We start from the raw sequence: 27,445 nt of genomic DNA, 5'->3' as shown, positions 1-27,445 counted from the left end.
ATAGCTGTTGCTAAAATCCAGCTTCAGCCCTCATTATCTCTCCTATCCACCGGGAGCTTTTTCGGCAAAGGGTACATGGGAATATCTATAAAAAAAACACCATGCATTTCGCCAGACTTGGGCTCTCCTGCGAGCAGTCTTTTTGATCTAGTACCCAAGCAACGGAGACAGATATTTTTCAGGCATGCTGTGGGTTGGCAACTGTAGAGCAGAGCAAACATTCTGACTTAAATATGTCAGAGATGCCAAATACTGTATGTCAAAACTGGTAAACCATAGCGAAAAGCCACACAAGCGTACGCAGATTGATTGTAATGCAAAGCAAAAATAATGGTAAGCTTCACCATCACATGACAGTAAAATGAATTATTTCAATTAAATAACCCTAGAACTGAAATTCTTTTCTATGGTTAGATTTATTTCTAGTGTTGGTACGGTGTTCAAAATAGCTAAAATGCTACATACAGTACATGACATGAATGGACATCATACCAGCTTCAATCTAATTCCAGCTAGACATACATACACCTTCGCATCAATATTCAAATATCCCCGAGGAGACATTCTGGGGGGGTAATATCTGAAATAGACATGCTGCATATCTCTGAACGTGTGGCATTTAACATGATTACGTCTTTTTGGTCCGTGTTTCCCAATCTCCTCAGCAGTCGTGTAAATGTGTGGGGGGGATTTGTATTCATCATGGGCTCCAAATTGAGACCTGGTGTACCTGAACCCACCCCCACCCCCTCTCCCCCATTGCCTCTAACACCTGACAGTATGTCAGAATGCCCTGGGTTATCGGCAAGTAAGGCTCATCAGAAAGGCTGTATTTCTCCACACAGCCCAAAGTCTCACACACAATGAGAAATGGCGAGATAAGGGGCGGGAGACCATTTCTCTTGACATTCACGACGGCAAACTCATCAGTCATGCTGTCAGAGCCAGTGGTCTGGGCTAGTTTTGGATTTATGAGGAATAATGATGGGTCGAAAATAGCAGTAAAAGCCTTGCTTTGGAGTGTTGTGTGCGAGCATGTGTGTATGGGTTTGTGTTTGTGTGTGTGTCAATGTGTGTAGAGGCACTCTCTGCATAAAGACCCCATTTCTTCTGCCCATGACCCCAGAACTGAATTCTCATTCTATCCCTCTGTGATAAGGGGCTTTTGTGTGTTGTGTGTTTGCTTTTGTATGGCATTTCATCTGTTTATTTGCTTTCTTTTTTATTTACCTCTGCTTACCGGTATATATTAAGTGCCATTCCCATCTTCAGTATTCTGACAAAAAAAATTTCTTGAAGCCTAAGCTTCTTTATTTTCATGATGTTATTCTTATGTGAAGATCAAAAATAAATAACCCTGAATGTAGACTACTGGCTCCTGACACTGACAAAAAATGCTTTTTATTTTCCTGGACACCATTTTCAATCAACTTGACTCCAAAAATGACACAATGAAGTATCACACGAGTGAGAGCATTCCAAATGCCCCTGTTTTATTTCCAACTCCCGTGACAGTTGGTCACAGATACTGTTGTCCTGAATAGATGTCTGCCGAGCATACGTCCAATCATCTGACACCATGTGAGGGAACGTTTTGATGACACCGATACTGTTGTTGGGCCAGGTTCTCACTGCAGTGATAGAGACAGAGAGAGGAGACAGAGAGAGAGAGCATTGCTTTCACTCACCAGGTCGACAACACACAGAAGTGTTTAAGGCTGTAGGCCAGAATTCTGCATTTGCCCATGTGTTTGTCCCAAAAAGTGCACACCTATGTGGACTCTGGAAATAGCTGTTAGGAGAAGGACGAGTAAAAAAAAATAGTAAAAGCAAATGTTTCAGGGGGAAGAGCAGTATTGGGGTAATTTCAAATCAAGTGTATGGGCCAGACCTCTCCAAGCACAAGAGGCTCTTTGATCAGGGGGGAAAATTGAACATTGGACCAAAAGCTTGTTGCGGTGGCGAGCGGTGAATGCACAGTGACAGTGGCCGAGCTCTGCTGGCGACAACTCGATCAATTCTGTTGTGTCTCATTCAGCCCTGAGCAAAAGAGAGACGAGAATAGCAAATGACTCATTTAGGATCTGAGGCGCGAGTCAGAGTTCACTCCGAAGCAATTCTGAAGTGCAAGTGCTCTATGTGGCGAGACTTTTGAGGCTGAGCTTTTAAATGGAGTCCGTCTGTAGTGTTGTGTTAAATGGAAATCTACTCTTGCGACTACACACTGGCCTCTTGGCAAGTCGATAGAACTGTATATATAAAAGCTGTTCCCACTCCTAACCGTACCTTCAGATCATGTCTATTCATCCAATAACATTTATGGGAAGTAGCATAAAATCACTTCAGACACATCCATTTGTGTGTAAGATGCGGCGCTTTTTTAGGAAGCCTTGGTGTGTTTCTGTTCTTTTTTTTTTCAGTCCTTAGCCAAGGGCCATATTTTGAGGCATTTTCTGTATGCCTTCAATTTAAAAATACATAATAAAAAAAAAAACATTCTGGTTGTTGAGCAACCACTTCAACATGTCTGCACAATCAAATTGAATAAATTCGACACAAACAATGATTGATGGACTGATTTGCTTCAGGGTGTCAGAGCACAAGTCAGGTTGACAAATCGGAGTGTTGTCAGCAAGCTCCTGCAGAAGCTCTTGGATTTGCAGCCACTGCCGTGCATGCTGTTGCTGTTGATGTTGTTGTCATCCTGCTCCTCCCCAACTCCACCTCCCCCCCCCCCCCCCCCCCAATACACACACACACACACACACACACACACACACACTTGTTTTCCCCAAAGTTCAGTGACACCGCATTGCCTGCTCCCGCCTCCGAAACTAACCTTAATGTAGACAAAGCCAAGTCTGCAATTCCGAGGCAGATCGGCAAGCCGGAGACCACCTGCATCTTCAGCAGGAAGTACACAGGAGAGCCGGGCATTTTTCAATGCATTTAGATGAGACCTTTAACAAAGGTCTCTAATGCAGATATCAATGATCCCTGAGAGAGGCTATCAGAGTGGAATTGGCTGACGGGGGATGTCACCGTGCGCATGAAAAATGATGGGTCCAATTTGTACACTCCCCGCGCTCTCCGTCCGGCTGCCGGTGCCGGCAAGCCGTGGCCGGCGGTCGTTAAAAGAGGAAGCCAGGCCCGACAGCCGGACCTTCAGCCTGTGAGCATGCGAGCGGGCGGTTAAATTGCCACTTTACCTGGCATTTCATTAATCTGTCACGGGGGCCCACGGCAGCTCTCACCGAGTCAATGATGACAACTTAAAGTGAACTTTCAGGAAAAATAATAACAGCCCTTGCTTTTCATCTATTCTTTATTTGTTCCACTCCCCAAGGACAAGGAAGTACAATATTAAAGAATAAATGCCTTGAGTTTCTCAACTGTCCCGTGCTTTCTTTCAACTCATCCAATTGTGTCTTCCACACAGTAATATACTGTATATCCCATCACTCTCAAAACACACAGTGCAGATTATGAAGCTGCTTTTGCAACGCTCACCACTCGTATGTTTATTTGGGTCAGAGAGTGAGGTAACGGCTAGTGGGGACAGTAGCGACCACTCTTGGAAACTTGTCCTTTAAACTCCGGGTCTGTGCTGACACCCGAGCTCCCGCTTTAATGGAGTGACTTCGGGAGGCAGCGCCAGCTTGATCTACTGCCGCTCGGCGATGTGCCCTTGAGGCGAGAGGTAAATTTGCGAAGTTAATCACTTAATGAGGCCAATTAAACATGGGAGAGCCCAGGTGTAATGAGCGCCACCTCAGCGCCCGCAGCAGAATGAGAGGTGATTTCCCGCTCGGGGAGAGGAGGAGGAGGGGGGGGGGGGGGCGGCCATGTTTAATCCCTTTCTCCACTCGTTCTCGGCCCACGCCGCTCGATGAGGTCAGTCACGTGGGGGTCCAGCACACTGCTCGCTCGCCACACACACTATAAAGATGTGTTTACTTCAGCTTTAGTGTCAGCCATGGCAACTCAGAAAGAGCCAGAACGAATGGATCCAGTGCGCTGATGAATTAGCCAGTGCATCTAAGCTGGCGGTTAGAGGTTCAGGAAATGTGCATGGGAAGACACTGGGCAGGGCACTTGGCGGTATTGTTTGGTTAAGACTGCTAACAGGATTACTACATGATGCACTGGAAGATTGCAAGAAGGCCTAAATGTGTAATGGGGGCTGAGCACGTTCCGAACATGATAGCCTTGCACTGTGATATGACAACATGTGTTTGTTGGCTCCATCCAGTCAATAAATATTACAGTAACATATCACTGTGTTAGAGAAACAATTACAGAGATGGCTACATAAATCATGGTACGTCATCCAAAACAAAGTGTGTGGTCAGTGTGCCTTCCTCTCAACAGTAACAAGCTCATCCACTTTAGATTCAACATGGTGGCATAATGTGATTCCACATTTAAAGTGGACGATATCATTTTTTACATGAAATTGTTTGCAGCTCTTTTTGCTTAATGACACCTCATTCCTCCAGAAGTAGGCTGCACACACAGGCACTCAGTAAGGCGTACAGGTGCATAAATCACCACAAGCCCACTCATGAGCTTAAGTGCTTTCTATCTGCAGGTAAGTGATCTCAGCATAAACCCAGGAAGAGGCCCTAGAATGGCAAAGGGGAGAGATGGTAAAGGTCACAATGAAGAGGGGCATTATGGGTAAAATCCATATCCTCTTCTCTGATGGTCGACACTTATAATAGATGCTGGATTTGTGACACAGGGGTGACACACTTTCCACCCCTTGAAATTTTTGATCCTTGGAATTGTACACTACGGAAAACACTAGAAAACAAATACAGCATGGTTGTGAAACTGACATTCTGAAACTGACTAGTTCTGAAACAGACATTACTGCAGAACTGCTCATAATATCTCACCTCCGTATCACACAAGAATAAATTCTCCAAGACAAGATCTCTAAAACCCATCATGGAATAGCAACTGACTGTCACCAATCTCGTGACATTCTGGACAAATCCTCCATTTCACCTGACAAGAGCCGGCATCCATTTTTCTCATTATAAAAAAAGGAGAGAGGAAAAAAACAAGAGATCAGTGAGTTGTTATGTGAGCGCCTAAAACGTGGCTGTGATTTACACTTAATCCGTCATTATCGCGCCTTTGAAGTGACCTCACCTCGCCATGTTCCCACTGCGACCCAGAAGCACTCTCCTCAGCCGTCGTCTCCTCATTAACTGCTGGGAAATAAAGCTTGGCCGCGCGGGACTTTGATGTTCCCCCGACGTCCACGCGCCAAGGCGAAAAACATTACGGCCTTTAATCAATTACCGGCCTCACCTTTGGGGCAGTACATTCATTACATCTGATAGGAACAGATAAAGGACAATATTCCAGCTGCGTGTCATGACTGAAACCAAGGTAATAGCGAAGATATGAGGAGACTTAAAGTAGGTGATTTTTTTTATGCCGATCATATCATTGCTTCACTGGATTTACATATGCAGCCTCACAGGAAATCTAAAGTGACTTTGCAGTCATAATTTATGTTTGAGGTGATTTATTGCCTTATGATCACCGCAGAAACAGATCTCCCAAAGAGGTCCGCATATGTTGCAGGTAAATGATATCCATTATAAAACTTTATCACAGCAATGAAATGAAATGAATCCATCAAAAAGACATGGGTGTTCATTATGTAAAACAGATTTTGGATCACTCAAATATGTATCAGAGGTTTAAATATGATTAATTGCAAATGTAGGCATCGCCTACGCCTGAAAAGAAAACATCTATTCAGACCATCACCAAGAACAAAGATCAGGTCTTTCCACAAAAGCTGAGACTCAACTTTGCACAACATCAGTCAAACACAACTGAGGCTTCACCAGGGACAGAGAGAAAGAAGTCTCTTTCATTGAAATGCAAGGCCACCAACACCATATCTCCACACTATTAAAAACGAACAAAAAACAAAAAACACCTTATTGTCATACAGAAATGATGGTAAACAGCGGGGTAGTCGTGGGAACAGAGCCTAGGTTGCTTTGAAAGGCTCACATGTAGGACTGCCCTCTGGACCCGTCCCTGACTAGGAAAAAAAAAACACCCGCAGTGCTATGGCCACCCGCCACACAAAGCTGGGGTGGCACGTCCCACATGCAAATCATGAGGCGCTCGCTCGCCCTCCCCGAACAGAGCCTCATCAGACGCAACAGCCAGGCGGGATGCTAATCTGTGGCCTGTGTGTACACACGAAGGCATCATGGCCATCTGCCCCCACAAAACTGGGCATCCATCTTACTGGGGACACAATGAGCCTGGGCACGCTGGGACAGTGGGAGCTCATGGAGGAGGAGGAGGAGGAGGAGGAATGAACACAGACAGAGGGAATCATTGGCTCTCCCTTCAGATAGGGGTGTGGGTGAAAAGGCCATTTTTCAATTATTAACTGTTTTCCTTGCATATTCATTTTAACACTGATGTTTACATCTCGATGTGATCTAATGTTTCGAGGTCATAAATAAATAAAGACAAAATAGTTGACTAGTTGAGTTCAAATGGAGCTCACTCCTTTGCCGTTTTCTTTCCTCTGTATCCAAGCTGCTGGTGTACTGTACATTCTGTCCACTGATACTAGATATCAACACAAGTTCTACAGCCTTGTCAGACCCTCTATCCTCCTCCTGATGGAAACGGCGTCACTACATTTTCCTCACAGGGTGGAGCAGGTTGTGTTAAGTCTCCAAAGCACCATCCCCACTGCCAGGCTACCAGTCTCTGCAGTCAGCAAGCACACGGTCAGATGATATCATCTGGGATTTTTCCATTTGTTTTTATTTTTAGACCGCTTCCTCAGCGCAGCCCAATCAGCCGAGTAGGCCCCCCCCCGGTGATAGTGCCGCTCCCTTGCCTGCCTCTTATCAGCCACTGGGGGCTTTTAGCCTCAGCCTCCAGCCATTAACAGGGACTAACCGGAAAGGCTGTGTGGAGAAAAGACATGAGTGGCCTCCTGGTGGCTCCAGATGATGTCAGTGCTAAAAAGGGGCCTGAAGCACTACGGATCGTCTGCTGAGTAGCCTTCTCTCTCTCTCTCTCTTTCTCCCCCTCTCTCTCTCTCTCTCTCTCTCTCCATCTTTCTCACTTTCTCTCCCTGGACCCCAGAGGATGGCTGTAGCCTCTAAAGCTGTCATGTAAATCCTGAGAGGGGCCTAAACCAGACACATGCATAAGCAAGCAGGAGGGGTCTGCTTACCAGCAGAAGGAAAAGCATCCACCCCTTTGGATGGATAATGTTAGCGTGTACACGTCAAAATCCAGTCAGCTAGGTGTGACGAGGCAATAACTCCCTGTCCTCCTACTCAGCACTTTACATGCCCTTCACTGAGTAATTATTCTAGATGCAGCATCATCATTTTAAATTGTTTCATGATTCATCTCCACAATGGCACTTGGGATATACAGTACTTGTCATACAGTATCTCCATCTGCAGTGTGTGGCATGCACTTCCTGGAACGGAGTTTGCTATTCTATTTCTGTGCTGTGTCCTTATCTTACCCATACCAACACCATTATGTGCACGAGCTACTTATGAAATCAGAGGCAGTTTACACATTCTGCAGCTTTCTGCTGAATTACTGTAAGTGAATATAGATCATATCTAAGCCCCTGGCTGAACATAGTGGAGCAGTTGCTGTTGTCTCTTTCAATCAGTGGCGCTACATACATATACATATACAGACCTTCTCTTCCACACATGGACTTAATTGACTTGCATTACAGCACATGCACACGCACGCACGCGCAAAGACACACAGATACACAGACACACAGACACACAGACACACATACACACACACACACACACACACACACACACACACACACACACACACACACAGGAATAAGTGGGAGGCACAAATGAGAGTGCTTGTATACAAGCACACACCTTTTAGAGTTACAATATTTACCACAAAGTTTACCCAGCTCAGATAATTGGGTAATTTTCATAATGGTCAGGACTACATTGACAGTGTGCTGAGGAGTAGAGTGCTTTGGGGTCCTCCGAGCATTCTGCATCGCTATTTGCTTATGCATGACAAAGAAATCCCAATGCACAGTCTAACCATTTGAGGTCAGCTTGTACAGCCTTGCATTCAAATTAATACAATTTTAAGTCAATTTCATTGAGCTGAAATAACTGCAAGTCTGCACTTGCTAATGAGGTCAAGGCACCAAAAGGCAAGAAAGAATAAATTGATTGCTACCTATTAGTACACATTGGACTTATTAGCTTAATTGAAGCACAAAGGGGTGGGGTGGGGGCGATCGGTAGAATACAACAAGTGTAATACAGTCAGGGCTGTTATGCACCAGGATTAAAGAGCGCAGCACTGAGTAAACTGGCAGTCAATAAGGAAATGTTCCAGTGTGTGTGGTAATACGATGCATTCAGCCGACTTGCAAGTCCATAACTGTTCTGCATTAAAGACAAGAACCTGCATAACCAGCTATCGCGAGTGATGTCTAATTGTATGTCAGCAACGGAGAAAATATGAAGTTGCTGTTTTGCAAAGCTTTCATCTAAAAGGCATTCAATTGACCACGTCAGGTTATTGGTGTGGATTGCCCATACGCAATGCAGCAGTGTTTCTATTTAAAAATTCATTCAGAGAGCAAAGAAGTTCATTAACTGAACTGAATTCATATGTTTCTTCAACCATCTTGCTTTCTTGTCAAGTAACTGTATTAGTAATCTGCTATTATTTCTAACACTTTAAATGTCCAAATCAACAAATGTCCTTTTCTGGTCTGCAACACTTGTCATGACACATGACATTTTAAAGAGCCCTTCCTGCATATCCTTAACAACCATTGCCACTATTATGTTAGGAATTAACTAGCTTAGCATAATGCAAAATAGAGCTAATTTCTTGATGTTTTGGGTAGGCCAAGGGCACTGCATCACCTCCAGTGTGGAGAGACAAAATGACCACATGTAGTACCTGTCTAAAGATGCAGCAAGGCAACACTAGTGTGCATTTCTTGTTCACACAGGCAAGAAACAAACACCTCCATTAGGCTACATTATGAGCAGAGTACTGGTTATTATGTATAAGTGGTGGCTGAGAGGCGGGGGGCTTCTTTCCCATGTCTGACTGATTGAGCATCATACAGGCCACACACGTTACTGGCTGGCTATCAATCTTTTATTTACAGTACTACGCAGGCTTGATCATGGGTGAAGGCAGATAAAAGACATTTTCTTACAGATGCACTCTTGTGAAGCCTTGTGAGGGAAGGGCTTCACAAACCTTGGCATCATTCTCCTTTCCCTAATGCTGCCATATCATAAACCTTCAGACTGGATATACAGTACAGAGTGTATTTACAGAAGGAAAAAAAAACATGTTTTACAGGAACATAGTGAAATATCATTTTGATGAGTTGTTTGCAATATTGAACCAACTTGTATGTAAATCCAAACAGTTCTGCAACACTGCCTATGTAAGCTACAGCACTTTAAATCATATGAATCCTCTGACACAGTAAGTAAGATGCAAAGACAATAAACAAGGTGGTTCAGTGAGTAGGCCTATTGTGTAATATTGTTACTACTGTTAAAGTAGGTCTACTATTTTTTTTTTTTTTTTAGCTAGGTGGTCCGTGTTTTTTTTTTTTTATTGGTTAAGTGGTCCTTGGTCTGAAAAGGTTTTAGAAACACTGGAATAGACTATTAAACTGCCTCTTTGAACTTATTCATAGAAGTTGAGATTTAACTTTATCTGCAGTTAACGGTACTCAGCACTCTATCAAAGGTATTTTAATAAAGAAAACATCCTCAAAGGCTAGCTGCTGATCGTCTGGCTTACTTGCACACTGAAGTAACATAAGTATACCAGTGGGTGTTCTGGCAACATTGTATTGTTCTGCATTTTCTACTCATGTTATGAAGTGAATTTAAAAAGGAATTAAAGTATGACCTACAGGTCAACGATGGCCCATGTTTAACAAATCATCCTGCCTCTGTGCTGTAAAGAACCATGGCCGCCAGCACCATGTGTAATTTCTGATCCACTCCAATATCAGTAAGTTATTAATTGATTCTACTGGTTTTAATCATCGTAGTTATTCTTCTGGGGGTGACAAGACTTTCAAGAGGAGTTCTGCTGCACACCCTGCATGCTGATGTGGCAAAAGCACCCCCCAAAATAATTCATCAGAAAAACTACAAAAAATAATTCATCAAAAGTGCTACTCTGCAGCCCACTCAAGACCTTTGCTTCTTAATAATTAATCCCTGCAATTAGGCAACTTACCACACGCTTACTGTGAGAGTCCATGCAATATTCATAACAATGCATAATTATGCAATATATTCTTGAAATAAGAGGCTATATATCCACTGCGGGGCTGTCAAGATGCAGACATTTTTATTTAGTTTAAAACAGTTTCATCTTGCACCCAGGGGTCTCAGTGATCGAGGAGGGGGGGTGTCTATGCTGTGACTGCGACAGGACTGGCGGTCTTTTCTGTGTGGAAGGGAGCAGACCGCAAGTGTTGGTGATGCACTCAGAACTACAGGGTTGCCAATATCAAAGTGCATAAAATGCAAAAAAGGCCTACCTTGTAAAATAGGTCGATCATTGATTCTGTCAACATGAGAAGTAAAAATGGCATCAAATTAAAATGGAGCAGAAACGGGCTGTCTGAGAGGCATTGTATGATAAATTATACATAATGTTCCTCCCCAAGCCTGGATAAGACTCTTGAAGGCCTTGATGGCGCCTGAAGCAAATATGAAGCTGCTGCAAGAGTGGACACACTGGACAACTTTGGCTTTCATCTCGAGACGCGGTTCAAAGCTCGCTGCGAACAGAGCAAACTGGCAATCAAAGCTAATGTATAACTGGGCAGTGGTGCACTTCACAGAGGCTCCATCATCAGACCAGCGGCAGCCCGAGATCACACGGAGACGGCTCCCCTCTCTGCACATCACAATGGCAGATTCTCCACGCGGCGTCTTTGGAACGTATTATCTCTCGTCCGCGTTGGAAGCTACGGCGGCGGGAAGAGTGGCTTTGAAGGCGAATAATGTCATGTGTATGATAAATGGGCAGACATAAAAACGTGCAATTCTAAACTTTGTCATACTTAACAAATGTCTTCTCTCTCAGGGGTATTCACAAATCCACAAGGATATTATTTGCACTGCACTAGAGCCCAATTTCAAAAGCACTGTCACATGAAATGTACTGGAGCTGATGATTCAAGCGTGAGTAACATGCACTGTATTATATATGTCAGTGACGAGGTTCAGTGGTGAAGACTTCCAACTTCCAAAGCATACACCATAACGGTTTCACATAACCCACATTGTAAAATATATAAAAGGCTTATGAAATATACAATCAAAACATAATAAATGCTGACAGCTGTGGACATACCTCTGGCTTCATGGCATCCGACTCTGGAGCAGACGTCTCCTTCTTGTTTTTGTCTAAAACACAAGCAACAAAATCGTTAAGGGAGCAAAAATGTGAAATATCCAGTGGATCACATCACCACGCTAGTAGCAGGCCCCACTTTGATAAATATCCCCATCTTTAAGAGCGAAACCGTTGCGCACACAGATAATTTACATTTAAATAAAAGTAAAAATCAGGCTTCCGTAAAGGTCATCACTCAGGTATGATCCCCATGGAGAAGACGGAAATTCATTGTTCATTAACTTGTGTGCCGTATAATTTAACATGACAGGGCCGGCTACCCCGCCGCATGTATGTGATGTGTGCGTGCAGGACAGAGCTGGGTCGACTCTGACATGACTGAACACATCTTCATGTCTGAGATCAATCACTATGGTTTACAACTCGCAGCAGTGGCTGCTAACAGTTACCATAAATTACAAGCTTGTTGTTCATATTTTTCAATAACTTTTGAAGGAGAGCCTTCTTGACGAGTGGCCTTTTTCAAATTGAACAAAAGCAAGAGCAGATATTCGACAGATTTCCTGTTTCCACCCGTTGGAAAAGCGCCATGTGGTTTTGGAAAACCTGGCCTGGTGGTATACATTTTGATAAAAAGCAGACATAAGCCTTACGTTTTTTGCTTTGTTTTTTTCTCCCTGGTAAGTTTAAGATTCCTTGCTTGCCTTAAAATATGTCTTGAATCAATGGCATTAGTGGTGATCAATTGTGCTGTCAAACAAAATAAATAGCGATCCAACCCACCACCCCTTCCCCTATGTGGTAACACAGCATTTAGGGTGCTCACACTTTCCATAAGAAATGGGTGATCTTAATGGTGTCATCATTTGAGGCACTTCTGCCAATGCCAAAAGCCCAGACACTTGGTGAATATTTAAAAAGCTTCCCATACCCTATGGACTTTCTCATTCCGTTTCATGGTAAACATATGGGGAGCAGCACATTCATTAAAATTGATCAGGGACATCACTAGAATACACAACACTGAGATGAACATGCATCAGATAAGAAGAAAGTCGATACGAGCCTCAAGCGCTGTGTGACAGCCTGTATCATACGGTGAAAGATTACAACGACAGCTCGCTGCATAGCAAGTATCCTAAATTTAAAACTCTGTTACTGCTATATCAACTTCCTAAAATGGAGGATTTCGCGTGACAGACTTTGGCCCGGCTCAATATTCACAGGGTGCCAATTTGGCCCGGCTCAATATTCACAGAAAAGCCGAAATACAGTTCTGACGGGGTGTTGAATATAAATTCTGCCTTTGGCTTGATACCTTGCTTCTACATAATAGGGAGCCCTGCTGCGAGTGTGGGCTACAGGATAGGTTCTGGTGTCCGACCAAAAAGCCATGGCTTAGTGCAGTAATAACCCCATCCCTCTCACTTAAGTCACCCAGTGGAATTCAGACACGGAGATTGGCAGAGCCTCCATCCTGTCCCTCAAAACATCTTGTTCTTTGGAACCTGTTAGAGTAAATTGTGTATCCAGCATTCCAGGCACACCTCTCGGCAACGTCTCGTTTCCTCCGCGGTACACAAATCACGTCTTTACCGGACCACATTCAAAACATGAACATTTTTTTTCTGCGTTTGTGTTGCTTTTGCGCAAATGAAAGAGACGAAGGGTCCAAACCAAACCAGCCTCTTTCATATTTGCACCAACAAAACTGAAAAGTGTGCGTCTCTGCGCAGCTGATGGAATACCCGGCCTAACACACAGCGTACAGGTGTACTTAATAATAAACCAAGGCACAGGAATGGAAAGGTAACCTTCGAGACAGATGGTATTTATAATGTATGGAAGCTCTCCCAGATGTTAGCCCGGCACATGAGGATCTGGTGACATGGGAGGGAAGCTGGTAACACGGAGTGTATTAGTGGTTTCTTTATGCATGTATCATGTTCGCCGGGGCTGCGGGAACTTTGGGCTGCAATGCCACAGCTCTTTGATGAACTCACCATTGAAAAACTTGGACATCCGTGTCCGTATTCCGAACAGCTTTGACGCTCGCCGCTCCACTTTCGGCTCCTAGAACATAAATCAGAATCTGGCACTTTGATCTGGTTCCATTTATATTGCTTTTAAAACAGCATTTTTAGCAGTCACATTAAGGCTTGTGTAAATATAACGCTCACATCATTCATGAAATTCAAAGAGGCACCGGCAGAGCCAAGCTACCAACTTACCCGATCCAGCCTGGCATAACAACTTTTTTTTTCCAGGGCTGTGATTTACATATTTACAGCAGTGTGTCACAGCTCTGTCCTTATTAGCTAAGATCTAATGGCTGAATCATAATCTAATGGTTATGGGCAAAGGCAAAGCATTACAGCAGTAATTCTATCTGATTTCCAACATAATATGTGCTATGGCATGCTTAATAGGAAGACATACTGTACATTGGCGCCCATTCAGCTTCTGGGAAGTGATGTCATGCTTCAGGACGAATGAGACCTAACTGGTCAGGGTGGAGTGTGTGTGTGTGTGTGTGGGGGTGGGGGGGGGGGGGGGGGGGGGGGTGCAGAGAAAGGAACCAGATAGATAAAAACACAGCACAGTGGATCCTGTGTACCAGATTTTAACACTGCAGCGTCTGTGGCCATGAAACTAAGATAATAAACCTCTGTTTTTCTAAGTGGTTCAATGGCCCGGTGAGAAATCCCAGAACATCTCCCTCTGATTAATGACCAGCCACCAGATAATAAACAGTAATTGAATGGTGAGACTAAAAGCCAGGAGGAGTGCTTCTTGCTGCAGAAGCCAGTGACATCGTCTGGGGTTGATTATAGTTGACCTTGCGTGTGAGCGGGGGCTTCGAAACAGCTAACCTAAGCTGGAGACTGGTAGCCAGAAAACAGCAGAAGATAAATGAACAGATACTGCATTGGCAAAAAGGGAGAAGATCAATGGGCCGATCAATAACTATTTGATTTTTATCACAAAATTCTGTGGAAGAGGAAGACAATTGATCAAACATCCCTGGTCGCATTGGCATATCTAACAATATTAATTAAGAAAAAATGCTTAGCTGACTGACTGATAAGTAAGCCAATATTATTAAAACCAAAACAGAACATGAGGAGAAAATGACGCCGGCATATACACATTACTACCCTTGTTTATTATGCTCCCGCCACTGCTGTCTCTTGTCCTTAGGCGTAACACATGAGGACAAAGCAACAGTCTATCATTCAGATAAGCTGAGGAATAAACACATTTATATCCATGTATTTGAATGGAAGCCCGACTGTAGGAGTGGGGCCCCGCAGGTCCCTCCTGCCAATTATCACACGAGTCACCCTCGGTAACAAACATGTGCAATTGATCACGCACTGTATGGTCCTCTGTTTGCTTTTAATCTCTCCTCGGCCAGCGTCTCCCTCTCCCCGGCCTCGGCATTGTCTGCGAGTCTCGATCATTACGGCCGGTTCCTGCATCACAGGGTCTATCTGCCTGCATCCCAATTAAGACCAGCCTAGCCGGCCACCACAGAAAATCACCATTTCAATTATTTTTCGGCTCAAGGAGTCTGTCGTTTGATCAGAGCATGGGAAGCACACAACCATTGATTTAAATAATGAGAGTGTCTCCTAAGTATGTCTCTGGTAAGGGCCAATTTCATTCAATTTCAGCTGGGGTATGATTCACGGCATTCAAGTGAGCTATCAGCCATTAGCATTCATTACAGGAGAGGGAGAAACAGGAGGAGGATGCTGTAGATGGTCGGAGAGACATAACCGCTAATCCTGAGTACGATTTACTGTTCGACTACAAAAACACCAGACAGTGGCACATCAATAAGATGACTCCAAATATCAACAACCTCTTTTTCAACAATGTTCATCCATCTACTACATCATCCTGCCTTTCCTTACTTTAAAAGCTACACATCATTAAACATGGTATACATTTATACATTTTATAAAAAAAACATATAGCTTTTGTATTTTTACTTCAAATTTATGTTAAGACATGATATGAGCTGAAGCTATGTAACCACAGGTTAGTTTATTTTTCAGTAGGCTTCAAAGAATTCAAGCTTTCCTGAAGAGAAATTGCAACAACAGTAAACACAGCAATCCAAGCATGCAGTGACACCTATTCAAACCACATTCCGAGGAGTGGAATCTATTCATAAGCCATTTAATGTGTTATTATGCTGTGGAATAAACATTGTTTATGGATTACATTGGCCCTGGCATGGGGAAATAATGAGAAAATATTTATTGTGTAGGAGCGCGAAGCGAACACAAAGGCTAGGGTTAATTTTCTGCCTGAATGTAAAGTGTGTGCGGCTTGATTAGCCCTCACATGTTGAGGACGAATTGAATGAGTCAAGAACACCACAGCTGTAAAGGGTCCTCTAGCCTGACACTGTAAATCAAACAGTTTTGAGCGGTGAAGATGATTCGACCAATTAGCTGGATCCAAATGGGGGAGGGTGCGAATTATGACCGACTATTAAGCCAAGGCCATTCTCAGGATCTATAGAGCCTCTGATTCAGCAGTGTTCATATATGACTGAATGAGATAGGCAATGAATAATGCTATTGATGAGGTCTTTAACAAGGTAATAACTGCTCCCCGAAGTCAATAATTACTCCAATAAGAACATCTTTATTACTAAAGTGCTTACTACAGCAAAAATCACAGCACCAAAACATTCCCCTGTGGTTGTAATGGCCTTTGTCTGAAATTATAGTTTTCATTAAATGAAATGCTGAGAGTTATTGATTGTTTAAATAAGACTCGATATCTTCCAATTTCAAAGGCACATGAAATTGCAAAGCATTGTAATATCCCGGTCTATTGTTGTGTGCAATTGGAGGTTAATGTTGTGAGGTTCACATTATTTCAACTTAAAGATTATTCGACCTCAGTGCGCATCAACTGTTGTTGAGAGCCATAACTGTCCATACAAAGCACCCACTACTGGTGTTTTCACCACAGATCTGTTGATGTGGACAGGGATGGAGGGATGAAGTTGAAAAGGGAGAGGGAAGAGGAGGGGCTGAGGTGTAAATCAAGGCCTTCCTGTGTGCTATGTGTGAAGTGTCTTACCTCTGTAGCTTCCTGAGGTGATACATCTGGCCACTCCACCGGCCAATCCACTGGTGACTGCACTGACTCCTCTGGTGTCACTGGAGCTTTCGTCTTCGCCTTCACAGGTGCCTTCACAGGTGCTTTCGATGGCTTTCCGTTTGCAGTGCTAAGCTTAGAGTCCCCGGCTGGCTCATCTGGTGTCACAGGTGCCTTCACTGGTGCTTTCACAGATGTCTTTGTTGGTGGCTTTACAGGTTCTTTCTCTGGCTTCCCATTCGCATTAGTTAGCTTGGAATCACTGAACAGCTCATCTGGAGTCACACAAGTACTGGCTGGGCTCTACAGGGAACACATCAGCACTGTTATTACACACCAGTAGTTATAGCAGCCAAACACATCAGCACTGTTATTACACACTGGTAGTGATAGGAGCGAAACAACAGTTTCAGCGCCAGTATCTCTATAATCTCAACAATACAAACCCAGATTAATTATTTAGAATCTCTAGAGATTTCAAGCACATCATGTCATGTAAAATGTTCTGAATGGAAGTGTGTGAGAGCTATCTCCTCAGACTTGCTCAGGGAGACAGCGCACACTGACCTCTGCCCTGGAGTTGGCCGGTGACGTTTTTAGAGCTTTGCTGATACTGGCCCGACGAAAGAAAGATTTAATGGGACTCCTACCACCACTCTCTGGACGAGGGTAGTCACACTGCTCCTCATCCACCGTCTTGGCTTTGACCTGCACATAAAGGGATTCAGAAGGTTCCATCCATTATCCATATGGCTATTCCTGACTTCACTAACAATATTATTAGTAGTATTAGTATGTTATTCACAAGTTACTGTAAACGTTCCCAGAGAGTTGAGAAAATAGACAAACCAGCCACAAACACACAAAAGGGAAATCAACTCCACTTGCTTGTCCATGTGTGTCTAACATCATTGGATGACTAGTGATTTTTTTCTCTCCCTTTAACGGGTTGGTGCACTTTGTTCTCTGTGTGTATTTATCCAGAGAGCGGTCTTCACCTGATCAATGGGCAGGTCCACTCGCACTCGCCTATCCTCCTCCACCTCGGCCGCTCCCGCTGTTTCCTTTCTTCTGTCCTTGGCTTTGAACACGCTATCTGCTGTTGAGAGTGATTAATCACAATTTCTTCTCCATTTGGCAGCCAGCTTGGCCTGCCAATCCACAATATCCTCACTCCGCCTTTTTCTCTCTCTCTCTCTCTCTCTCTCTCTCTCTCTCTCTCTCTCTCTCTCTCTCTCTCTCTCTCTCGCTCTCTCTTGGCCCCAAATCTCAAAGGTGATCAATGATCCTGTCAGAGCCTTTATTTCTTTCAAGTGGGCATAAAGAGTCAGCGTCTACTGGAAGCCTTTCGCACATCTTTGTCACAAGTTTGGCCACCGCTCACGCTGCGATACTATGAGGTCTGAGAGGCTGCCAAAGACGCTTAACTCTTCTGATAGGCTCGCAACAACAACAACAACAATAACAGCTTTTTCACAAACACACCAGACCAGCGCAGTCAACAAGCATCACGCCAAGTGCTGATGTATAATAATGAAGTGCTTGCATAGGCGAAACGGGCAGCATCTCGCTTGGCGATGGGAATGCGAAAAGAAGAACTTGTCACAATGGATCGGGAGGGAAGTTTGGCCGTCTGATGCTGTGCCAAGCAAAAACACTGTCGAGGCTCTATTCATGTTGACTTTTTGCCACAAGACAAGGCTTGTGAGAAATCAAAGATTAGCAGATATATCATGTGGAGGAAGGAAAGGAAAAACCATTTGGCATGAACAGCTGTTACCACTAGCACTACTTCACTACACTGCAGTAATACTACGAATGAATATCAAAATCCAAACCCATGTCCAGCAATGCACTTTCATTCCCAATTAACTGGATAGTAATGATGTCAATGAACGCCAACATGTGCGGACATGAGGCACAGTATACAGTATATCAGCGTAACTAATATGAACCACACTGAGTTTCAATCCATTTTAAACTGCCTTCTTCCAAGCAGTCAAGCACAAATATTATAGGTCATTTCTGCCCTGCGAGCCAAGCGGCACAGTTAGCCCCACATGATGCTTCATGCCGAGGCACTATCTGTTAACGCCGAGCAGCCCGAAGACAGGCTCCCTCGGAGGTGATCTCAGCGCTACTCAGCCACATCGCATGCTTAATTATCCCTATGAGGCGAGCTGATGTGTTTAAGAGGAGGCCCGCAGAAGGGGAGGGCTGTTTTTCTTTCCCTCTTTTTCTCTCTCTCTCTCTCTCTCTCGTTCTCTCTTTTTTTCCTCCCAAAAAAACCCATTAGCGACGGGTTTATAAGGAAGCGCTGCCGCATGGGATGATCAAGTGTCCAAGACAGAAGTGGCGGGAGACCGGCGCGGAGCCGTTCCCGCGGACCGCAGCGCAGCGCCGCGGCAGACAGCCCGGCCGGCACTAATGCGGAGGCTGCGTGGAGGCAGGAAATTCAACTCCATCACTAAGGACTTGCTGGCTCGGCTCTAACACGTGAAATGATGGCCAGCCCCTGAACAGAGGCCATTACTCACTCCCATGACCTCAGAGTATCGCAGAGAGCCACCGGCCGCCACGCAACAGCTACTTTGAAGCTTCTGTGCGTGAGGATGTGCACACACACACACACACACACACACACACACACACACACACACAAACATACTGTATAAACACAAACATACATAAACAACAAATGCAAGATGACAAGCTCAAAGCTTCAACAATTGACAGCCCCAATGATTCTGGGTAGATCTCCAAAAAACTGTCACTGACATTATTATGATTATAAATATAACATGTTAGAATGTCAGCTTTATACGCTGATGCCTTTATTCTGTTTGCGATAAATTACTCATGATCAGTTTTGATTCCCCATCAGCAGAAAATTGGAGCATTTTGTTTTTCTTGGCACTGTTAACAAGGCTTCCCGCATACATTTCCTACAAAATTCCCTGATTGAATTCATCCATGATTTAGAGTGCTTGATGGTATTTGAAGTCGTGTTCGCTTTAATATGCACCTCGAAGAGCTAGATTCTCTAGAAGGCAGGCTGCGCGTTCCCCTGATGCAGGTAGTCTTTGGAGAACAGCTTGTGAATTCAAAGTAATCCCTACCACAAGCCCTTGTTATCTCTGCTGTATACCACACACACACACACATACACACACAAAGAAAAACACCACATACCCCACCTCTCTCTCTGTCTCTCTCTCTCACACACACACACAACACACACACAAAGAAAAACACCACATACCCCTCTCTATATCTCTCTCTCTCTTTCTCTCTCACTCACTCACTCACACACACACACACACACACACACACACACACACACACACACACACACACACACACACACACACACGGTGAAAATAATGCTGCCTTCGACAAAAACAACAGGTCCAATTCATATCACAGCAATCTGGCAACATAGAGGCAAAGCAAGCCTACAGCTGCTGCAGGGAGATGTATCTACAGTATAGAATTCCACTGCTTACCCCCCACTGAGAAAATAGGTGGATTTCTGGAAGGCTCTGGCGCTTGTTTGGCTGCCTGGGACTTGGCATAGAAGCGGGAGCCACTGCGGCCGCTCAGCAGGGCCTGGAGCCCCTTGGCCGCCTGCTCCGGCTCCTCTCCCTGGGACGGGGCTGGGCAATCTGCAGCCTACGGTACAGTAAACAAGAGACAGAGCACCCACAATTAAAGCTCACAACCTGTAGCCTCACAATGTCACACGCCTCTGGTGTTAAACACAGTGCGCTGAATTAAAAGCTGTCTCTCCTGTGTTCAAATGGTTTCTCTCTCTCTCTCTCTCTCTCTCTCACACACACACACACATACTCACACACACACCGGCACACAGACACAGACACACACACACACTATGTACACACACATTTGCGTGCGCACACACACCATGGGCACACACACACAGATACGCAAAAAAACATGTGTCTCCCTTTCCCACTTTTTTCATATTCTTTTCCCCCATTGACCTCAATTTTTCATGAGCTGATATGCTTTGCAGCTCCCCTGCGACTTACACTGTATTGAATTCATCTGGTTCCAATACATCCTGAGCACAAGCTATCAATCACAGGAGAGCACCACCAACTAATCATTTATTGATGAAATGGGGCAGCCATGAATTTCTAAATGCATTTGTCTTATTTATCAAGCCAGATCAAACAATGAGAATCCAAACAAACTTAAAGGGAAGGGGAGTTCCAGAGAATAACTTATTCTTGGCAGACACCAGGCAGCTATTGACAGGGAAGGAAGAGAGGGGCTTTGGGGAAGAGAGGAGAGATGGAGAGAGAAAAGGAGAGAAAACAGTGGGCAGATGAGTTGAGAGTGACGTGCAGACAGCTGGGTATACATCTGAATTAATGCTCCCTCAAAAAAGGCCATTTTCCTCTGGAACCTGCCGCTCATCTCCTGTGTACTGGAGCTAGTGAGGTGAGGCGCTTCCTTCACGGGAGGAGTGGATTCTCTCTCTCTCTCTCTCTCTCTTCCACTCTTTCTCCCTCTCTTTATGTGAGTGCAGTGTGCTGCCGTGCTGTTAGTTGACTCAGTGGAGAGGCTGGCTAGGGGGCAGTTTACTGATCTTTGCATTCCACAAGAACACACAGTAGGCAATAGTGCTTGCACGACAGCTAACACAGTTTCTGGGGAATAGCACTTGTTTGCTTGTTTCTTTTTTTCTTTCTTTTTTTTATATAATGCAAAGGCAAGCTCTGTCCAACATCCTTTTGATTTCCAACAGCTGTTGGTGGGCAACAGAAAAATAAAACGAAGGCAACAAAAATAAGTTCAGCGGGTGTATTTGACATAGCCTGTGTTGAAAACAACTTCATAAAAATTCTGCTGTCTTAACAAGCTGAAGGAACAAAAGGGCCACAAAGCCACACATAGGCAGTGAGCACTAGCTAAACTTGTAACACTAACAGTGAGGTGACCTTTAAAACAAAAAAAACACTCTGCATTATGATGAGGTGGTGTGTGTGTGTGCGTGCGTGTGTGTGTGTGTGTGGGGGGGGGGGGGGGGGGGGGTCACAAAGATTGAGCTAGATAAAGGAGGTGAAACCGGCATAATTGGTGCCCTGGCTGCAAGGGTACCGAGTGTCTCCAGTGTCTCCAAGTGCCCACTGTGCACCTATTAACGACTCCCGAGATGGAAAAGCTGAGATCATGGCTTCGTCTTCCGTGTTCCGCTCCGGCACAGCATCCTGCCGGGCAGCCGGCGAGTCTGGCTGGAATCAGCGTGAGAAGTCTCGGAGCGAGGAGGGTGGTGGGGGGAGCGTGTCATCTCCGGGCCTCTCGAGTGGCAGCGCGGAGGAGTCACGGGGAGGACGCGGTGATATGATAGCAGCCATGGGAGTCGGCCATGAAGACATGGACACTGCCTGCAATATCAGCCAGGCAGCCAGCCACTCTTGCCGGTGCCTGGCTGGGCGGGGCAGTGCATGGGGGGTGGGGGTGGAGAGGGGTTGTAAGGGTGGCGGATGTACCACCCATCACCCTGGGATCATCACTATTTCCCCAAGGCATGAGGTCACTGAGGAGGAACCAAAAGGTGAGGTACCAGTAATGTCAAAAGATGTTGATTTCAACTCAGCTGACTATTTCCAGTGCCTGCTTCAGACTCTACAATACACTATAGACTGGTGTTAAATGGACTGCGAGTGACAGGATAAAGTCTTTTTTGTGCAGTGGTTGTTGTTTTGTTTTTTCTCTCTTGCTCTCTTCTTTCCTCTCCTTCCTTCTTTCTGCAAGATTGCCTTCCACTGCATTTTCTGCATTCAGCATCTGTGCTGCCAACGGGAAAAGACGGCGCTTTCATCTGTGACTTCACCGACTGCCGGTGCCATGGCATTCAGTGTCTGGAGCTGTGTGCCAAGCCTGATATACCACCTCGCTTATGGCGCAAGCTGCCAGGGAGGCACTCAATCCCATAATTCACACAGTCGCTCTGGGCTCACCTCACAATTAGCGATGCACAGCCGTGTAGGCTGGGGTTTGGTGCTCTTCTATTTTTTTCCCCCCTCTCCACACTATGCACAATGACATCATGCACACAGGAGACTGGTAGACATGAGGAGAATAACTTGTGGACATCATGAATTACCACAGGCATCGGTGAGTCTCTGTCTCCCCCTTCTGGTTCATACTTCACTGATCTGGTCCTATGCTTTCCAATGAATGTCATTACAGCAGTGATACACTGACAGACATTAAAGAAAATCAGACATTAAATTACATTAAAATAATGTAACTTTATCAATGAGCTACACACATGAGAGTTGAGTATTAACTAAATATACGGAATATACGGACAGCTGGTGCTTACACAACCCTGTCACAATCCAATCACAATGCATGACTGGCACTGACTAGTTAAACAAAGTAAAAACTATGAAGATTAGTCCGTAATTGAATTTAATGAGATCCCCTCTCACCATTTCCCCCTGAAGATGATGCGATTTCCACATTTCAATCAACTTGATGGAGCATGGTAAACTAATCTGAAAATACTACCTGGATTGTGAAATGTGTGCGTTCTGTTGTCACGTAAATTGTCACGTGAGCCCGTCATTTTTCATGTTTACCACTAACAGCTGTCACAGCCCTCGCATCGGCCTGTTCTCAATCATCTGGCAGAGCTTGCACGTTCTGTCCTTCACTTCTGGTTAGACTGGGAGCCTCATCTCTCTCTCTCTCTCTCTTTCTCCTCCTTTCCTGGAAGGCTGGATATACACTTACATCACAATACAATTTAGCCCTTCTTTGGGAGTGTGTGAGCCTTTTCATTGTGCTGCACCGGTGAATCTGTTCCCCCCAGTCGAAGTCTGTGCACTTGATCAAGCGGCCCCTGGCTCATCGCACTAGGATTAGCCATCTGAGAGCAAGGTGAGAGGAACTCTATGCCTCATTCAGACAGTGATTGATGAAGGGAATGTCCCAATCCGGATCGCACACCACCACTGTGCGAGTCGAGCAGGGACATCATTGAAATGCTGAGCAGGTAGTATATCTTGCAACAATCTGTTGTTCCGCACAACAAACAGTCCAACGTGAAAGCCAGAGGATATGTTTCTCTCAACCCAGGATTTCAAAAATCGGATGGTCCATAAACAGCAGTTTACACTGAAATGCAATCTAAATGATTGTTTATCTGTACTGCCAGAACTAGTGACTTGCTCAAGAATGAATCCTCTTTTGTGTACTATGTAACAGTGTCCTGTAATACTTACAACATTCTTTCCTGCTTTCATCTTTTTAAGTGGTGGTAAAACATCACTGTAGACAGAAAAAAATACAATAAAATTCAGATGGAATAATGTGTCAACTAAACTACAAAAACTGCCAATCAAAATCAAAGCAAATCACAAGGTGTACATACCCCTGGGTCATATCTCGACTAACTGCTTTGTTAGGAACCCACTGGAAATATGGCAAGTGTCGGAATCTCTCAGCCCCCACACCCACGTAGTACTGGTTATTCTCCAGCTCTGTACCACTGAATAAAGGAGTCCCGTCTAATGTGCATAACCTGTTTTGAAGAAATGCATGCATGTGGTGCTTAAACAATTGGAATGCACAGTAGTATAACTCCTATGATACTCATGGCAGCCTTAGATAAACACACACAAGTATTCACAGAACTCACCTGTATACTGCTCCTGTGCGTAGATGTACCTTCTCTGTTACCATGGCCAGTACATTGTCCCAGTTTGTGAGAGTGTACTTTGGTATCAGTATCCGAGCTGGTGGAACCAAGATATCTCCATTGGTAAAAACACTACAAAATATAACCATATGTGACATTGAGGTGCAGTCTTTCAACATCATTGTGGACACATAGCTACAGAGGGGAGTGAGAGGGTATTTTGCAGGCTCAGTTTTGGGCAGACTCAAAAGTTTCTTTCACTCAGCACAGGCTATTCTTTCTCTAAAATGCATTCCCTTAGCAATATTTTCACTTCAGCTTTCATGAAATGTGACACTTAGGACTGAACTGCATAAATAAGTAACTGTATGGTGACGATGAAATCAGGACTCACTGGATGGTGCATGACTCATTAATGATTCTCCTCCAACGAGCTGGAACGACTATTTTGCTGTGAACTACAGGCTGAATCTGTGAAATAACACATACTGGGTATTGCCATGGACATGCATAGACAAGTCAGTGTCACATCATCTAATTTGTCAAACACATCTGTCAGATTCTAAAAGTGCAACATCGCCTGAATAACGTCTAGTATTGGCTTAAATTATTTTCTATTGATTGACATTTACACAGTCTGTGCACAGACAAGGTAAAAGCAGTCTACAAGCATCCATAACCTCATATGCCTGCCTAAAAGATTAAGAATTAACAGACTTAATCAGCCAAAGCATTTTCCAATGCTCCTTGCAATGCTCCTCAATGTTCCTTGAGGCTAGAAAGAAGAGACTAGAAAGTCTCTCATCTCAGATCTGTATCTCTATACTAGGTGTATACCAGTTTGGACAATTTATGAAATTTAGATATGCAATTTCACATCTATAATGTAGAGGGCAGATCTATAATGTAGATTGTTTTGTGTGGTACACTCATGTGATATTAGCACACAACATTCCCAACATTTTCTGAGGCTTGTTCAATTTATTCAAGAGCATCAACAAGTTCATCTGTCAGCCAGCTTTCCTCTCCTCCTAGAACTACTGTACAACAAACTTTTGGAGACTTTGTTCACTAGATTCCACTTGTCAATGACAACAACACTGTTCCCAATATTGCCTACACATCTGTTCCTTACCAGTTCATTTTTCTTTCTTTGCGGTTTCTTCGTTGTTATTTGTAGGTATCTATTTTTGAAAAGAAATAACAAGCAACCACTTCTAAATAGTGGGAAACTACTGATAGTAGTGCACATCCTCATTGGGTTACATTAACAGTGGCATTTTTCAGTATTATTTCACAAGATACTGACTACTTTACTAACTTTACTAAGATACATGTATGGATTGCAAGTCTAGCCAATGTTTAAAAAGTATCTATCTATATTCGAGATATGTCAAGTATAAGTGACCTACTCAAGCCTTTTAAAACGTTCCCTTCCAGCTGCCACATATTTCTCCCCATGCTGCAAATGCTCCATGTCAAGTATCCTGTGCCCCTCCCGTGGAGTGTAAATATTTCGCACGGCTCCGAATGGTGCCTCAATACCAAGTGTTACTGAACTTAAAAAGCTGTCAAAAGTTGACATTTGGCGATGGTTAATGACAATCTTCCTCCCAGTAAAAAAAGCATCTCCATTCCTGTACATGACTACGGTCTTCGTTGGAGGTTGCGGGCGCCGAGCCATAAGATTACCTGGTGAGCCAGACATTGTTTGTAACGTTACTGTTAATTTAACTGACTAGCCAGTTTGTAACGTTAGCTAGCCACTTCATTCGCTAAACCATAGAGGTCAAATGGCAAAACTATGGAACCTGCGTTATCTTATGAGTTTGTATGTTCCGAGCCGAGAGTAGCATCATATCAGGTGCACTGTTCTGGGGTGTCCGTTATTACCCTAGAATAAAAAGATAGAATATCCTACTGTTCCCAGTACCGTTACTCCTTGAGAGGCTAACGTTAGCAAACACCCGAATCTGGATGTTGTTTAAGGTGTCTCCAAGGAAACGAGGAGAAAAGCGCGTCTTTAAGTAGTGGTGTGTTCTATACAGGTCACCGAGGTCACGATGTAGCCAACAGGTTGCGTTTGACACTCTGTAAACTTTTGAATGAATGCAGTGTTTTTGCCTTGCCACAGAAGCTTTTAGTAAACATTAAACATAATTAAACAGGTTAGCCTATAGTACAAAAGTTGGAATAAAAGATTGGGAATAAAAAATACATGCCCTGTACATTTTGGAATAAATGTGTGTGTCTGTCAAAACGAATAATTTTTAGGCTACTCCTTAGCCATTTAAAATCACCACTTTATCTTGTTGTATGTATGTATGTACTTGAGGTAACAAGAGATTCAGCTCATTGGTTTTGGCTAGACAACTCCTGGCCAGCAGAATGCATAATTAATTTGCATGTTAATAATTAATTATTTTGGTAATCATATCATATGAATAGGAATTGAGCCATGTCATACATATTCAAGTTATCTGTTTATTACAACTGGGATGAGTGTCATACTGGAATAACTACCACATATCGTAGACCTAGGTCTACATGATACTAGACGCATATAGCCTTGTGTTTATTTGATATGGCTATCTGAATGCATCCAAGTATTCTTACTGGAGCTGGAATTTTTTATCATACACATACAGTATTGTTCAACTGCATGAACACACACTCATGTGCAAACAATTCATTTTGCAATAAATAAATAGTTATTAGAACCTTTTTTCCCCCAAACATTTTAAAAAATCAAATAAATATCCTTTCCACAATCAAGAGATGTCACTGCATGAATTGTGGAAGGGTCGGTCTGTTTGGAAAGATTATCACTCTGCTCTGGTGTTTGCATTCTGCAACACTTAAGAGTGACAAGATAAAAATGAAGTTCAGCATAGTGCATGGAATAGCATCACTAATACCTTACAGCATTTTAAAAAAAATCCCATCAGTACTTGCTTATCAGTGCATAGATATTCCACACAATGACATAAGAATGCTCAGGTTGCTGCTGTCTAGTCAACCACAGCCACTCTGATCAAATAAACAGCATAGTATTGCACACGTTTCATCTTACCCATCCTTGCTGTATTATTCAATTTAGAAAAGGTCACACTATTGAGTCCAAACAACCTGATCCCATGAAGACCACAAAAGCCAAGATGCATATTAGGCCTATCCCATTGTTGTCCTTGTCTGCTAACCTGGGGGACA

The 27,445-nt window shown here is 43.9% G+C and overlaps 1 protein-coding gene across 8 annotated transcripts; it reads right to left on the bottom strand.

The window, feature by feature from the left end:
• Positions 1–1,457: 1,457 nt before the first annotated feature.
• LOC121693532 (doublecortin domain-containing protein 2) lies at positions 1,458–26,234 on the bottom strand. Of its 8 annotated transcripts, none has more exons than XR_006025530.1 (15): positions 25,648–26,234; positions 25,371–25,419; positions 24,630–24,706; positions 24,236–24,367; positions 23,969–24,118; positions 23,820–23,865; positions 20,064–20,229; positions 17,556–17,656; positions 17,125–17,265; positions 16,540–16,860; positions 13,437–13,506; positions 11,431–11,483; positions 5,161–5,250; positions 4,902–5,038; positions 1,458–1,631 (listed from the first exon to the last, which is right to left on the bottom strand). XR_006025530.1 is itself a non-coding variant. In XM_042073008.1 (15 exons), exons 1-14 carry the CDS (start codon positions 25,941–25,943, stop codon positions 4,942–4,944), a joined length of 1,764 nt encoding a protein of 587 aa, XP_041928942.1. In that variant the 5' UTR covers positions 25,944–26,234; the 3' UTR covers positions 1,458–1,631; positions 4,902–4,941. The 8 variants fall into 8 exon arrangements, 7 of the variants coding, with proteins under 7 accessions (XP_041928942.1, XP_041928946.1, XP_041928943.1 ...); XM_042073008.1 differs by having other exon boundaries at positions 4,902–5,013; XM_042073009.1 differs by lacking the exons at positions 1,458–1,631; positions 4,902–5,038 and having other exon boundaries at positions 5,062–5,250; positions 16,540–16,588; positions 16,652–16,860.
• Positions 26,235–27,445: the final 1,211 nt, after the last annotated feature.

The sequence above is a fragment of the Alosa sapidissima genome, chromosome 19 (genome assembly GCF_018492685.1).
Source record: "Alosa sapidissima isolate fAloSap1 chromosome 19, fAloSap1.pri, whole genome shotgun sequence".
NCBI lineage: Eukaryota > Metazoa > Chordata > Actinopteri > Clupeiformes > Clupeidae > Alosa > Alosa sapidissima.
Note: the sequence above shows the minus strand (reverse complement) of the source record. Positions and strands in the feature narration are given on the sequence as shown.